We start from the raw sequence: 14,831 nt of genomic DNA, 5'->3' as shown, positions 1-14,831 counted from the left end.
CATCTTTACAAGCTGGACTACCCCTGGGCCCTCAGTACGAGTCTGGAATGCCTACCGGGCCCTCAGCTCGTATCCGGAATGCCATCGAGCCCTCAGTACGATTCTGGAATGCCTACCGGGCCCTCAGCTCATATCTGGAATACTCTAGGGTTTGTTGGCTACCACATGGAGCAGTACAACCTCAACCCAACCCACATAATGTATAACATAACTACTGAACATGCAATAATCATATAACATCACAGGTAGTCCTATAGGTCTACCTAACTGGCATAACCACTAGCCTGCAACACCAACTCATATTTAACATCTAACACTGATAGGATAACATATCCAATGGGTCGGCCTTGGTGCCTTAGACCCCTTAGTATAGTGAGGATAACTCACCTTGCAACTGTCGTCTGAACTAGAAAGCTCAACTCCCGAATCACCAACACGAACTTTACCACCTATAGTTACCATAAAACCCCTTTTTCATAAATCTCCAAATTACCAGAATACCCTCAGAAGTCAACTGGTCAACTCTAGGTTAAAGTCAAAGTCCATAGTCAAAGTCAACAGTACATGTTGACTCGACTCGTCAAGTGTAGCTTACCGACTCGTCGAGTCCTCCCTGAACTCGAGATGTCGTGAAATCCTTGATTAGCTCGTCGAGTTCCCCTTTAACTCGTCAAGATCATACGTGTCCAGGGATTGGGAGAAACCCTGGCCGACTCACCGAGTCTTCGAACGACTCGCCGAGTTCAAGGCAATCTTCAACGGACTCGTCGAGTTGTTCATCCAACTCGTCGAGTACATGGCCATCTTCATGTGGCTCGCCGAGTCGACCTTGCGACTCGCCGAGTCCCTTCAGTCCGTCATCCATACAGACGCTTTTTAAGCCATGCAGCGGCTCCATATTGCAGATCCCAGCTTCTAAGGCATGTTTATCACGTAAAGTTGCAAACTTTACGTGCATGCAAGGCCCTAGGGGAAATGACAAATCTAAGTTTCTAATGGAGCTTTATACCTTAGGAGAGTCTCATCCTTGCAAGAGCTGGAAACTTTATGGACTTAGGACTCAAAGGGGGTTCAGATCTGAAGTTTGAGCTTCAGATCTAGCTCCCATAACAAAATCCCTTAATGAATAACCAAAGAAAGCCCTAGCCTCCACATATGAATGATTCTAGAAGAAAAGAGGTTAAGGTAACAGCTTATTACCTCCCAAAACGTGCCCAAGCTGGAGTGGATTCTGGATCCACACGAAATCCTTGATGCTAGCCTCTTGATCTACAAGTTTCCTTCACAAAATTCACTTCTCAAAGCTCCAAACACTCTCCAAGCTCACACTCACGGAAATTAGGGTTTCTGGCTCTCAAGGGGTGATAGAGGACAGTGGGAGGCGCTAATGGTCCAATTTATAGGGTGCAAAAACCCTGAAATTTAGGGTTTTCCACTGCCAGCTCCTACTCGTCGAGTCCCCCATGTCGAATCGACGAGTCACTCATTAAATGATATGTCCTGGCCCGCTGCTACTCGACGAGTCACAGCGTCAACTCGTCGAGTAGACCTTAAAAATATGAAATCTAAAAAGAATAATAATGATATCTGACTGTTGGGATGTTACAAAAAACATAATACTTATATGCTCGATCAAAAAAGGCGTAACAAAGAGCAAAAAAACTTGCCTTAAACAAAAAAATATGTGTCATAACATGTCTTAACGCGCCATGGCATGTCATATCACGCTTTGCCAAGTGTCACGCCTAACAACACCATGAAGATTTTCATAACGGCGGAGCACACCTTACTTCATGGCACGCCTTGGCGCGCACCATGACGCGCCTTTTAGAACATCGTAAACAAACATACCCTTTAATATTAGAATTTTTCTAAGTAATTATGTCATGGCTCTACCTCTCTATATGGAGGAAAGTTTTCATTTGGTGTGATTTGGTTAGGCCTGATTTATTATCTTTATCATACATGTTTGTTTGGATCGATAGTTTTTAACGTGGGGCTACGAAATGTGATGCTATGGAAGCTATTCTCATTGTTGGGATTTGGCTAATTTGGAAATATAGGAATGGTCTAATTTTTGAAGAGGTAGCTCCGAAAAGAGATAAGATTTTTGATAATTTAGTTGATTGTTCATTTAATTGGTTTATCTTCAGAAATTCAAAAGTTTCTGCTAGATGGGTTTCACCGTTTTCAAACCCTTTTCTAGTTATTTCTAAGTAATCTCCTAGCTTCTTCTGCTAGTTTTTTTGTTTTAATCTAATCTTCAGCTGTTCTAAAAAATTATAATTAAAAAAAAAAAAAAAAAAAAAAAAAAAAAAAAAAAAAGAAGTTGTTTCAATTTCACATCAACCAAACACATAACAATATATATATATATATATATATATATATATATATATATATATATATATATATATATATATATATATATATATATATATATATATTTTAAATCCATCAAATTTCAAAACCTTTTTAATAATTCTAATTCATTCCAAAATATTTTACAAACCAAACTTCTTTTAGTGGTAAAATTGGTCCTTTAGTTTAGCTCTTTTTTCAACTTTGTATCTCTAAAAAGTTGTGTTTACAATTTTAGCATTTTTTCAAGGTTTTTGTAATACTCTTTGTCCTTGTTCAAACTAAAATTACTATATTACCCTTTATCCGATTTCTCAAAAATATCTATTGTTTAATAATGTTTACATCCTTATAATATTACATCATGCGTGTTCATGTTTTTCGTTTCCCTAAATCACAACTAAACCCGCATCGATTTACTTCGAACATAAACCAAAATCATTACAAACCATAAAAAAAAGGACCAAAATTGCAATCCGGCTTTTTAGGGAACAAAACCATAAATAAATGCTAAACCAAGGGACCAAAAATGTAACTTACTTAATCTTTAATTACATATTCCAATAAAAAAAAAACTTATAAATCTCATATATATATATACTTTTACAACTGAATTGCCTACACCATTTTCATCAAACACTTAAAAGGGCAGGAATTCCATTCCAATCTTTTTCACCCGATAACACCTTTCAAACATGAATTCCATTCCAGTCAAGGGCTGGAATTGGAATTGGAATTCAATGTTTGTGGAAGTTTTGATGGGGAGATTGTTTGCCAGATTGCTTTAAGAAATGCATGCAAACAGCTGCTGATAATAAACCAATTCCACTAAAGGCTATGATAGTGGAATTCTCAATGCTATTATTGTAACCCCTCTGTAATATAATTTATATCAATAAAATAATTTTATAAAAAAATAAATACTAAGTTTTATTTAAATAATAATAGTAATAAATAACATACCTGAATGAGACAAAAAAGAATTGCAGCATTTGCTGGAGCTAAAGAGAGAGTAATCATTCCTCCACGCAACTCATTTGGCACATAACTGTATGTTTTTTTAAACACTGATTTTAGGTATTTTTTTGGTTCGATGGAGTCAGTGAAGGAGTGGAATGGAATGAGTGATTCCACTGGAATGAAAAAGAACTCTGTGTTTGTTGTGTTGATCACAAGTAGGCTAGAACATGTCTTTAGAAATTGCAGTGTAAGTTGTTTTTGTTTATGTAAATTTTTGGTTTTAGATAAATTTACAATTCTATTTTCTGAAAAGAATTTAAAATTATATTTGTTATTATAATCTTATTTGAGTTTTAGAGAGCTTTTATTATCTTTACTATTATTTTTTTTCTATCACAAAAATAACCATCCATTTTGGAAAATGGATTTCGGAAAATTCATTACAAATATTTAATTATAAAAAAAATCTTTTTTTGTCAAACAATGATGTTATTATGCAAAATCTTGATGTAATTTCACACACACACACACACACAAAAAGAAAAAATTAGTTCCTCAAAATTAATTTTACGAAAAGCGTGGTTATTTTGAAATATTTAATCAAATACTCCTCTCCCATTTTTGTGATTAGCCCATAAAGAAATTATCGATTGTGATTAAATAATGTATAAACTTATAAACTATAAAGCAGCTTTAATAATTCAATAAAAAAAAAATCATTTCATGATCATGAAATGTAATCACTCATTCCATTACTGTGTCCATTCCATTCCGTTGTTATTCCATTCCATCCAACTAAACAAATATATAAAAAATAATAACTTACAACGTTCTCAAACGTGCCAAAGAAGGTAAAATGAGGCCAATAGATGCATGAAACAAGCAAAAGAGTCCTACAAGAATTCCAATTTCCTACACAAGTTTTTCATCAGTTATTTCCTTATTATATATATAGCATTCTACTTTCATTTCATTAATAAAAAGGATTTAAAAAAATAAATAAATAAATACCTGATAATCATAAGCTACAATAGAAAGAATAACTCCTGATGTGATGAAAGTGTATACAAGACAATCTTCAGTTCTTATGGATAATGGTCCATTTATGAACCATGGAAACATTGTGCTTCCCAACATTTTAGCTCCTAGTAAACAAGGGTATATCAGTCCAAGATTAACTTCTCTCCCATCACCCTATAAAAAACATTGTAGATTTTTCAAAGTCTAATGTCTTGATAAGAAAGAGATGAAAGTGGAATGATGTAAGAGAAAGAAATGAAAGGAAGATGCTATAATAAAGAAACAAATGTAAGTATGTTGTTGCTTTTCAATTTGAAAAAGTGTTCTTCAGAATCATCATAATATGTATAAGAAAAATGAAATAAAAGAAAGTAAAGTTCATGATCAATGTTAAAAGATAATAGATGTAGGATCATAGTTCATAGTATCTTACCACTATAGTTGGAGCCCATAATATCCAAAATGCAGCAACAGAAAAGTGAACACAAGATTGTGCCCAACCCAATAACCATATTCTTTTATCTGCAAAAAAACATATGACACTGAAATCAATATCCCTAAAACCTAAAACCCTAAAAGGATGCATCTTTACATAGAAAAGAGAGAGAGAATGAAGTGTTCACCATAGAAGATATGTGTTTTGAATGATATACGATACTCCTTAAATGTTGCAGGTGGGGATTCCCTCCATTCTTGTGCAATGAAAATGATACTAATGAGTGATAGTAAAGCAGTAAAAGTGGAAGGTGAAAGCATGTTCTTCTCAAAATCATTGCTGATAAACCAATTTGCAAAGACTTGGCTTCCAATTAAAGATGCAGACTCAAGAAATGTCATAAGCCAAAACATTTCATTCAATGAATCTAGCCTGTGCCCTAGCTGCAATGAAAAAGAAACAAGATATGAAAAATTGTTCTGAAGAAACTAAAAAAATAAATATTGAGATTGGAAAAGGCATACAGACCTTGTCATGCTCAACCACCATCCATGTCTCGAAACTGAATAAAAAAATTGAAGTGGCTAAAGAGAGGCAAACACTTGCTAACCAAATGCTTGGATGTGAGAAAATCGTCTTCAAGATAGCAACAAAAAGGTGGAGGATGCAAAACAACAAGCTAATTTTCTTTCTACCTCTGAAAACATGCATTATATCACATGTCACTAGTTTTTCAACGCAGAAACTTGTTGCATTGCATTCAGTATCTTTGAAGGTAGAAAAGAGTAAGAGGAAAAAGGGCATGAAAGGAAACATACATTAAGTCGGATAGCATGCCCAAGAAAGTCCCAACAAAGAGTGCAGATGCAGAACCGATGATGAGAGATGACACCATTTGCTCCTTGTTAAATCCAAAGTATGCCATTTCATACTCCCCAAACACTGACCACATGCCTTCCATTACTAAAGAATCAAACATAAAGAGTCATTACCCAATCCAGCATTTGAAACTGTAAGAAATGCATTTAGTTATGTGTACAACCAGCTTGAAGCAGCTTCAAGTAAAAATGCTCAGAAAATAGACTTAGAACTGTTGGAAATCTTAAAATAATAAGTATAAGGTGTAGCACAACCAGCTTCAATTAACTGAATGTTCTAATAACAAACATTGATTACTGAATTTTCAGCATTATTCGATTATTTACACAATGACCTAGGGAAAATTTTTAAAAAATGAACTTAAATGAAGTTGAATGTTAAATGTACAATCAATAATAACATATATCATGCGTAGATAATCAATCCATTGTTAATCTCATCATATTCTAGCTATGTTTCATCTATAAGTGCATTTTGCTTTCAGTTTACTTACTTTATTCACGCAAAGTGAAGAACTGATAATGGCAATGAACGGAAGCTGCTGACCTGAGGCGGAGCAAAACACGAGAAGAAATTTTCTCTGAAACCGAAGCAAAGAAGACGGAAGTGATTGATCGAAGACAGTGGAACTCCTGCTCGAATTCTGAGGTAAACAAACGATTGAGAGTAAGCATGATACGAATATGAATATGGACAGTGGCTGATTGTTTTCCCACACTTCACTCTCTATCACAACTCCCATTGAACCACGAAAAATGCAAGTCGAGCGTCGACTTAGGATCCAAACAAAGCAAATCAACTGCTATGGCGTCGCCGGTGATCGGATTTCATCAGACGCACTCCGATCTCTTAGATCCGATGGATTATGTGCCGGATTTTGGGCCTATAAAAAATATACTCCGAAATCCGAATGTGTATCCGTTTCAAGCCCTAACCCCTTTTCATATACCGCTTTATATATCACTCTTAAAATATTCAAAATTTCAACCCGTTTTTTTACTTTAGCAAAGTATTCAATTAACAAAAAAGTCGATAACATGATTTTTATAACTTCACAATTTTTTAACAAGAAATCTGTAGAAATTTAGAAGTATACAACTTTACATCACAAGCAAACCTATAAATATAAGTTAAAATTTTATAAAATCCAATGCGATATCACTAAGTTCTCATTAGGGCATACGATTGCAAATATTTACCATTAAATGTGATTAAAGTTGTAATTTACAAGACTAATTGAACAGAAAAACTACTTGTTAATCGAAAAACTATCTAATTGCTGAAAAAATAACGAATAGCTAATAAGCTATAGGTTTGATAAAATGAACTCGTAAAATAGTTGGAATATATAAAATAATATAAAAAGACATTCAAAAGATTAAGTTTTTTAATACTATGTAAATAATAAAGTGTAAAATTGGGAGTATTAAAAAAAGGCAAAATACAGAAAAATATAACCATTTATCTATCAACATTCAGAAAAAACTTTTATATTTTATTTATATGTGGAAAACCCTTACATTTTCAATTATCTTTCAGATTTAGGGAAAATGATACATACGCTTTATAAAGTTTTTAAGATTTACCTTTTTAGTCACTTAACTTTTGAAATCACTTTTTAAGGGAACAAGGTTGATTTTGTTCTAGATCTCGGTGTGATTTTCTTCTTCTGATCTTGGATAAAATGTAATAATGACTGGCAGAAAATGTTGGTGGTGAAGAAAGGAAAATACAGATGGTGATTGGTTTCTAGGTAACTATGAAAGAGAGAGAGAGAGAGAGAGAGAGAGAGAGAAATGGACCCTAATTTTTGTCACTATATCCCCTAAACCGATTAAAACAAGTAAATAGGACTAAATGACACGTTCTCCACAACTTGGTTTCCTCATAAAAACACGAAAAAAAACTAAATGACTAAAAGGGTAAACCCTAAAAACTTAATAGAGCATATGTGTCATTTTCCTTTAGATTTACTCAAATATCTGTTTTTTAAGAAAATTACCGCTCATTTTGTGGCATGGCATTTGTCATGTTCGTTTTTAAGTTGACAGAGAAAAAAATAAACAATGTCACTTATTTTTTATGGAGTAAATGGTTGTTGAGTAATGATCTATTTCTCATGTTTACCTTATACAAGAGACAACTCTACTTATTTATGTTTCTATATTAACCTAAAATCAAAAAATATAAATATCATGTCCTAAACCAATTGAAAATTTCTTTAAAAAACCATATACTTGGGTTAATGTGAACAGTAACCGAAAACGTAAGAGTTTTTCTAGATATAAACAAAATGTAAGAGTTTTTCTGAATGCGGATAGATAAAAGGTTGTGTTTTTTTTTGTATTTTGCCCAAAAAACAGTTTAATAAACATATTATGTTCATTACAACCTACACAAAAGCTCAAACATAATGTTATTCATCCAAAAAACCAAAAGCTAGTCAACATTTTTTGTCCCAAAAGCATTATATTAGATGTAAATCAGATAAAGCAAATGGAGCTTTTTCTATTCAGCATGAACACCAACAACAATAATACTTACAATAACACTAAATTAAACGCAAACATAACAAGTTCATTATTTACAAATAAACATTTATTATTATCACTCGACTATTGATGAAATAAGGTAACTCATCTTCTTCCAATTAGAGAGAGAGAGAGAGAGAGAGAGAGAGAGAGAGAGAGAGAGATTGCCAAGGAGCCGAGATCCACCCATAAAACAACTCCATGTCATTGCACAATATCATCTTCCTAAACAATTATGAATAATAATAATAATAATAAATTAATTTTCAATGACATAATAATTTTTTTTGATAAATTAGTAACGAATTTTAGATTTTCTTACACAAACATGAGTTCCCATCCAATCGGGAATGTGTTGAGAAAGAAGAGCAATGTATTGTTCCATTGCATCCTCTCTCCCTAAATTCTTTAAACGTTTCCATGCGTTCCTAAAATGATTTATTAAATCTTGATATGTTAACAATTATAGAAAATAAAAATAATTAATAAAAGAAAATAAAAATAATTTGCTAAATTGTTGATTATAATTCATACCAGTTGGCACGAGCAGAGACTTTGAGAGCCATGGGTTGCGATTCAAAGCAAGGTCCTTCAATGGCGACTCGATGAAGCCCATAAAACTGCATCTTCACTTCATTATCAATCAAATTTAACCTATCAGTTTTGGATCCCAAAAACGCAACAGCAGCACCGAATCTTCTTTCCAATTCTGTTGTCTCAATTCCCTGCCAATCATCGTCGAAAACCCCTTCTCTCTCCTCAAGCTTCACTTCGCCAACATCAATGGCGGATGATTCATGGTGTTCTTCAATAGTTTTGATGCAATCTTCTTGTGTTGATGATGAGATGTCGCTAGCGAAAACAGACTTCACAGAATAAACAGCGTCGTCTTTGGATTTGGTTCTCTGAGGAGTTTCGTCGAACACATAGCGCACATCAGCGGGACTAGATGATTCTTTCTGTTCTTCAATGGACTTCACAGTGTCTTCTTCTTTTGATGATCGCGTATCAGGATCCACCACATTACCCTCACCACTTTTATAAACAGAAAGTTGTTTAGATTTGGCTCTCTGAGGACTTTCGTCGAACATGTAATTCTCGTCAACGGAGGAAGATGATTCCTGTTGTGCTTCAATGGATTTCACACAAGCTTCTTGTATTGATGATCCCATATCACTAGCCAAAACAGGATCCACCACATTACCCTCATCGCTTTTCACCGAATAAGCAGCATCTTCTTTAGATTCGGTTCTCTGAGGACTTTCGTCGAACACATAACTCTCACCGACGCCACCGACACTTTTTGGATCATCGATCACATACTCAGTTAAGAATTCAGCTTCAGCATATCCGAAAAGAACATCTTCGCTAACTCTCACTGCATCTTCAAAGTACCCAGATTTCTCCTCTTTCTCAGAATCACAAACAACCCATTCTCTCTCGATCTTTTCTTCAACACTTTTCGATAAGGTTGAAGTCCCATCATCACAACTTGATGACATTGAAAACAGCTTTGCGATTAACAAGGAAACTATGAGAGAGAAAGAGATTGTAAACACTAATTCTTGAAAAAGCTCCATGACTGTAGCAAACAACGACAAAGATGGTTCAAAGCGCCACTAGGGTTTGGAAAATGGCAGATTAATGCGCCCAAAATTTTGATGATTGAAAGAGATTAAGGGATAAAAAGGAATTTTGTCGAAGGGAGAAAAGTATATACGATATTCCAGTACAATTTCAATGATGGCTTCTATTCTGCGGAAGGTTGAACTCGAACAATTTGGGCTGGAGCCCGCCATCGTTGAGAAGCTTACGTGTCCAATGATGTTTTCCTCATTATAACCGGCAAAACTTTTGACTTTAGTTGCACTTATCGTTAATATATAATTTAGGCCTGAAATTTTTGGATACGATTCGAGATACGATACGAAATAAACGAGTTTAGGTTAAGTTTTTCAAACTCGTCAACCCGTCAATCCGTTTATTAAACAGGTCATATATGGATTTCTCAAAAAATATACAGGTTGATCCGCCAACTCGTTTATAATTTTAATAAAAAAAAGTATATATTTTTTAAATGTATTAAGTATTATACATTATACAATTTATACTTTATACTAGGATAGGATATCCGATACCATTAATCATTTGACTCGTGGGTAACCATTTGCTTATTTGCATTGTGACAGACTGACAGGTTTGGCATTTGCCCTAATAATGTCAGTATCTCACAAACAAAATCGAAAAAACCCTTTCCCGGTCTTCCTTATGTAATGAACGACAGCATGAACTTACGAAGAACGGTGACATGAATGATTGAATTATTATCGAACGGCGGCGAAACATACAATTGAATTTATCTATGTTTGTATTAATGTTTTAGTTTGAACATCTTTCCATGAATGTTTTTTAATTTTCATTTGGATGTTTAAGACTTAAGTTTCTAAAATTCGAATATGTTTGCATCAAGACTTTATGCATGTTTAATTATCAATTTTATTTAAGGAATCTGATCCACGTACACACAAACCTAAATCTGGCTCACGAACCCGCCAAGGGGTCATATATGGGTTTATGTTCAAAACTCGTGACATGTATAGTTAAATGGGTCGTGTTCGGGTTGGTGTATTTTGACCCGCCAACCCGAACACGACACGATTGTCAGACCTAGCTAGTCTCTAACGAAAAATTTTAACTCGTAATGTCCCTATTGTTTGGATTTGTTTTGATTTAGGTCCCTAACAGATGTAAAAAGACTAATATACCCTTATTAATTTTGTTTTAATTTTCTATATTGTTAATTTATTAAAAAATATTAACATAATATGTGGGTCCCTCTCATTCCCCCTTCGTCTTTCCTCTTTAGTCTTCATCCTCTTTACAGCTAACCTACATCGATTATGTCCACCCTATATCTTTTCTCTCTCTCTCTCTCTCTCCCTCTCTCTTCCCTCTCTCTCTCTCTCTATCTCCCTCTCTCTCTCTCTCTCCGGTGAACACACCACCATCAAGATTCTCTAATCTCATTTATCTCTTTCTCAACTCCGGTAAACACCCTAACCCATGCAGTATCAAAATGTCAGTTGCGGAGATCTAAGTCGATATAGGGAAGTCGTAATATTGTCGTTTTCTCCGATCTGTAATCGAGTGGTGCTAGTGGTGGTTTGTCTTTGCCATAAGTGTCACATTTAGGGTAGTGGCGATCGTATACGATTTGAGAGCTAGAGGTAGCCACAAATGAATTGTCAGATGATGGCTTTAGAGTGCAAATCGGTGCTCGGTGGTGGTTTTAGAGAGGTTTCCGATGGAGAAGAAAGGTAGTGGTGGGTGTCGATGATCCATGGTGGCTTTAGTTGTAGATTAACACTTGATGTTGGCTATCGAGAGGCTTCTATGGTGGATTTGGAGAAGTTCTGGTGGTAGTGTGACTTTTGGGAGGTTTCCGACGGCGGTGGGTTTGGTGGTCTGGTTAAGGTTGTTGAGTGTAGAGAATAAGGAATAATCTATCTGATAAAATGTAGAGGGTGGGACTCATATGTTTTTTTTTCAAATTCTTTTAAATCACATAATAATAAATATTGATATAAATGCCATGTTATGTTTAGTAGGGACTTACTCTGAAATAAAAGCAAATAATAAGGACTTTTCGAATTAAAAAATTATGTTAGGTATCAATCATGCAGATTACTCTAATCCACAAGGACCATTCATATAATTTATCCTATAATTCTCTTAAGTGTTGAAGTTTTGAAATTTGCCACAAATAAACCAATTTATGTATTGTCCTAACTTTATGTTGATCGATTTTATTGAGTCAATGGGGTGCTTTGATGTGTTGTAAAAGCAGTTATTACAATTAAGATAATTATACTTGGTAAAATAAGTTGCTTAGATCAAAATTGCTACATAAAGTGACTAGTTTTTATGTACAAATTATAATTCTATAACCTCGTTTGCTCTGCTTTCTTTATAACGCTTGACGATAAGTGCATCGCTGGTGACAAGCTCATCGGTAAGATCTTTATCGCTCTGTTCACCCTAGTCTGAATTTTCTGAGTCGCTGATGGTCTTCCTTGTTTCCTTTCAAGACATTAGGGTAACAAATTTTTCCTTGCTCGAGTCTTTCATGATTTCCTTACGAAGAGCTTGGTCTCTTCATAATTTTGTAGATTACCGAACAATGAATTCAGATCCATAGAATCGATCTTCTCACTATTCTTAAGAACATCAACGTGATGGTCCCAACTTTTCCCAAGAGAATCAAGAAACTTCAGAACCAACTGTGGCGAGTTCTTAACGATTCCCATCTTGCGCATATCATTAACCAAACAATTAAACCTATTGAAGGTTTGGGTAAGAGACTCACCTTGTTAAGCAAAGAAATGCTCGTATCTTTGATTAAGATTGTTGATGGTCGTAGCCAGGACTTCCACGGTGCCTTCATAAGCTATAGTCAGCATGTACATCATCTCTTGTGTTGATTCATAATTTTGTATGAGATGATACACGTGGTATGGAAAAGAGTTTCCAATAACAGCCTTGGCTTTCACATCAAGACTGAGCAGTCTTTTGTTATCATCACCATAACTTGTTGTTGGCTTTTGCTTCAAGGGGCCAACGAGATCGTTGTTTACCATGGGTTGGTACATAGGGACATGGGGACCTTTTCAACAATATTTTCATCTCATAGTCAATGGTTTCAAGAACCACCATGGCCTTAGTTTTCCACTTGGCGAAGTTGTGTTCATCGAAGGGAGGAATTGTGTTGAGACCAAAGGATTTGGAATTTCTTGAAATCGACATAATAACTTAATGTATCACAAACCTGCTCTGATACCAATTAAAGGTTTGTATTTGATCGGATACACTTCAAGTATGAATAAGAAACATAAAACTAATCTAAGCAAAATATCAACAAAAAGTAAATAACACAAAAGTTCTCCAAATTGTTCCTTTCACCAAGAAAAGAGGTTTTGTCTTCACCAAGAAGACGGGTTTGTCACAAAGACGATTGAAACAAAGCCACGGTCACTACCACTAAATTAGGGTTTGCCCTAATGTTATATATATATATTAATCTATACATGTATATCCCTTGATTGAATGGATTGTGTCTAATCTATACTAAAGATCAGATTCTTATCACAAAGATTACGGATCTTATATCTATTCTATAATTATCTATAATAACTGCCTAATATACAAAAGATTACAATCGCATAACTATACTAAGTGTTGACGTTGTTGAGTTTGAGACGTTGGCGTTGTTGACTTGTAGACGCTGACGCTGATATATCAACATGTCATGTGTTTGACTCATCAGATCATAAGGTGTGACCTTATAGTTTATGGCAAATGGGGTTAAAAAAAATTGTATAACCAAACAACAAAAAGGATGGTGGGGTCGGAAGCTTTAATTCGGAAGGTATGGATTCAAAAGATGGATCCCCATTTGGATTTTGGATCCGAGTCACTAGAGTGTGGATTCAAAAATGAATCCGGAAGAAGGTAAATGGGCTCGGTAAAAAATTTGGAATGGTACGATCCTAAATATGGATCCAAAATGAAAAAATGGATAAAATTCTATAATGGAAATAGATTCGCAAAAGGAAAGAGTATGGGCCTCGAAACTAATGAAAAAAATGGTGACCGAACCTTTTTTTGGATTGGTTTAAATGGGTCTGAGGTGGAAATTAAGTTGGAAAGCTTGGTCAAGGCGACAAAGCATGTGCAATAAATGCACAAAAGACAAAAGTGGAGTGTAGAGGGTACATGGCAGCGGCTGACTGAGAGATAAAAGAGAGATGTCGGCTAATCTCTATACTAATAAAAGAGTAGTCATTTTGTCATTTGTCACTATGTTAGATATCTTAATTAATATGATGCCACTTGGCAATCTATTAGTTCTCCATTTTAAATTTATTAGGCCTTCTAATTAATGTGATGATATTTGTCAATGTATTTATTCTCCATTTTAAATTTTAAATTTTATATCATGGTTTTCATTAATTCACAAATAAAAAATGTCTAATATATATTAAAAATTAATTATATATATTTATTTGAAGCAACGATTATAATTTCACAAAACTAATATAAATATATCTTAATTAATAATTTATTTAAAATAATTAATTATTAATTTTGAGGTTTCACTATAAAATTTCAATTAATTTTATAACCGTGGTTTCCACGGGTTATAAACTAGTTTCTTATAAATGGACAATAGTTGTCCCTCACTTTCAACAGCTGTTAAATGCGATGCATTGCAGGCTAGCTGTCTAGTCTCATTTGCGTTATATAGTACGCATGCATAACTAACCCGTAACCCAAATGTACTTTATATCTCGGAAAATTATATCCATACCCACTAACCTCCATTTCATCTTGGAAAATCCATGCATATAAGCAGTATATCACAGCTCAACCAACTTGTACATTCCGAAATAAATACCCAAGAACTCTAAAAATCATATATTCCGTACTCATACCCTATGTTCAATCTTTAACCCCATAACACTATTTTTGTCTTTTTCAAAACACTTTTTGCATGGGATAAAATCTAACACAGCCTTTTTAACAGAAACTTCATCTTCTTCGGAATAAAATATTTTTCTTCATAACTTAGATTTAACAGCAACAAA

At 34.4% G+C, this 14,831-nt stretch overlaps 2 protein-coding genes across 3 annotated transcripts; both read right to left on the bottom strand.

Annotated features, from left to right (window-relative positions):
- Positions 1 to 2,842: 2,842 nt before the first annotated feature.
- LOC145093180 (Major facilitator superfamily protein) lies at positions 2,843 to 6,594 on the bottom strand. Of its 2 annotated transcripts, none has more exons than XM_079031251.1 (9): positions 6,203 to 6,594; positions 5,596 to 5,740; positions 5,306 to 5,474; positions 4,965 to 5,220; positions 4,775 to 4,863; positions 4,333 to 4,515; positions 4,148 to 4,233; positions 3,325 to 3,409; positions 2,843 to 3,236 (listed from the first exon to the last, which is right to left on the bottom strand). In XM_079031251.1, exons 1-9 carry the CDS (start codon positions 6,396 to 6,398, stop codon positions 3,099 to 3,101), a joined length of 1,347 nt encoding a protein of 448 aa, XP_078887377.1. In that variant the 5' UTR covers positions 6,399 to 6,594; the 3' UTR covers positions 2,843 to 3,098. The 2 variants fall into 2 exon arrangements, with proteins under 2 accessions (XP_078887377.1, XP_078887378.1); XM_079031252.1 differs by having other exon boundaries at positions 6,150 to 6,285.
- Positions 6,595 to 8,144: 1,550 nt separating this feature from the next.
- On the bottom strand, positions 8,145 to 9,984 carry LOC145093178 (uncharacterized). Its single transcript, XM_079031250.1, has 3 exons — positions 8,722 to 9,984; positions 8,510 to 8,615; positions 8,145 to 8,412 (listed from the first exon to the last, which is right to left on the bottom strand). The coding sequence occupies exons 1-3, from the start codon at positions 9,765 to 9,767 to the stop codon at positions 8,392 to 8,394; spliced, it is 1,173 nt and encodes a 390-aa protein (XP_078887376.1). The 5' UTR covers positions 9,768 to 9,984; the 3' UTR covers positions 8,145 to 8,391.
- Between the last annotated feature and the right edge of the window lie 4,847 nt (positions 9,985 to 14,831).

Source organism: Lactuca serriola, chromosome 3, assembly GCF_051521515.1.
Source record: "Lactuca serriola cultivar US96UC23 chromosome 3, Lser_US96UC23_V15, whole genome shotgun sequence".
Taxonomy (NCBI): Eukaryota; Viridiplantae; Streptophyta; class Magnoliopsida; order Asterales; family Asteraceae; genus Lactuca; species Lactuca serriola.
This window is presented reverse-complemented; position numbering and strand designations above follow the sequence as displayed.

Coding starts and splice junctions, on each gene's coding strand:
- LOC145093178 (XM_079031250.1), bottom strand. CDS start 9,767: ATGGAGCTTTTTCAAGAATTAGTGTTTACAATCTCTTTCTCTCTCATA. Junction 8,616..8,721: donor GTCTCTGCTCGTGCCAACTG/GTATGAATTATA, acceptor AAATCATTTTAG/GAACGCATGGAAACGTTTAA. Junction 8,413..8,509: donor GGATGGGAACTCATGTTTGT/GTAAGAAAATCT, acceptor ATAATTGTTTAG/GAAGATGATATTGTGCAATG.
- LOC145093180 (XM_079031251.1), bottom strand. CDS start 6,398: ATGGGAGTTGTGATAGAGAGTGAAGTGTGGGAAAACAATCAGCCACTG. Junction 3,410..4,147: donor TTGGCACGTTTGAGAACGTT/GTAAGTTATTAT, acceptor AAAAACATACAG/TTATGTGCCAAATGAGTTGC. Junction 3,237..3,324: donor TTCTTTTTTGTCTCATTCAG/GTATGTTATTTA, acceptor ATTATATTACAG/AGGGGTTACAATAATAGCAT.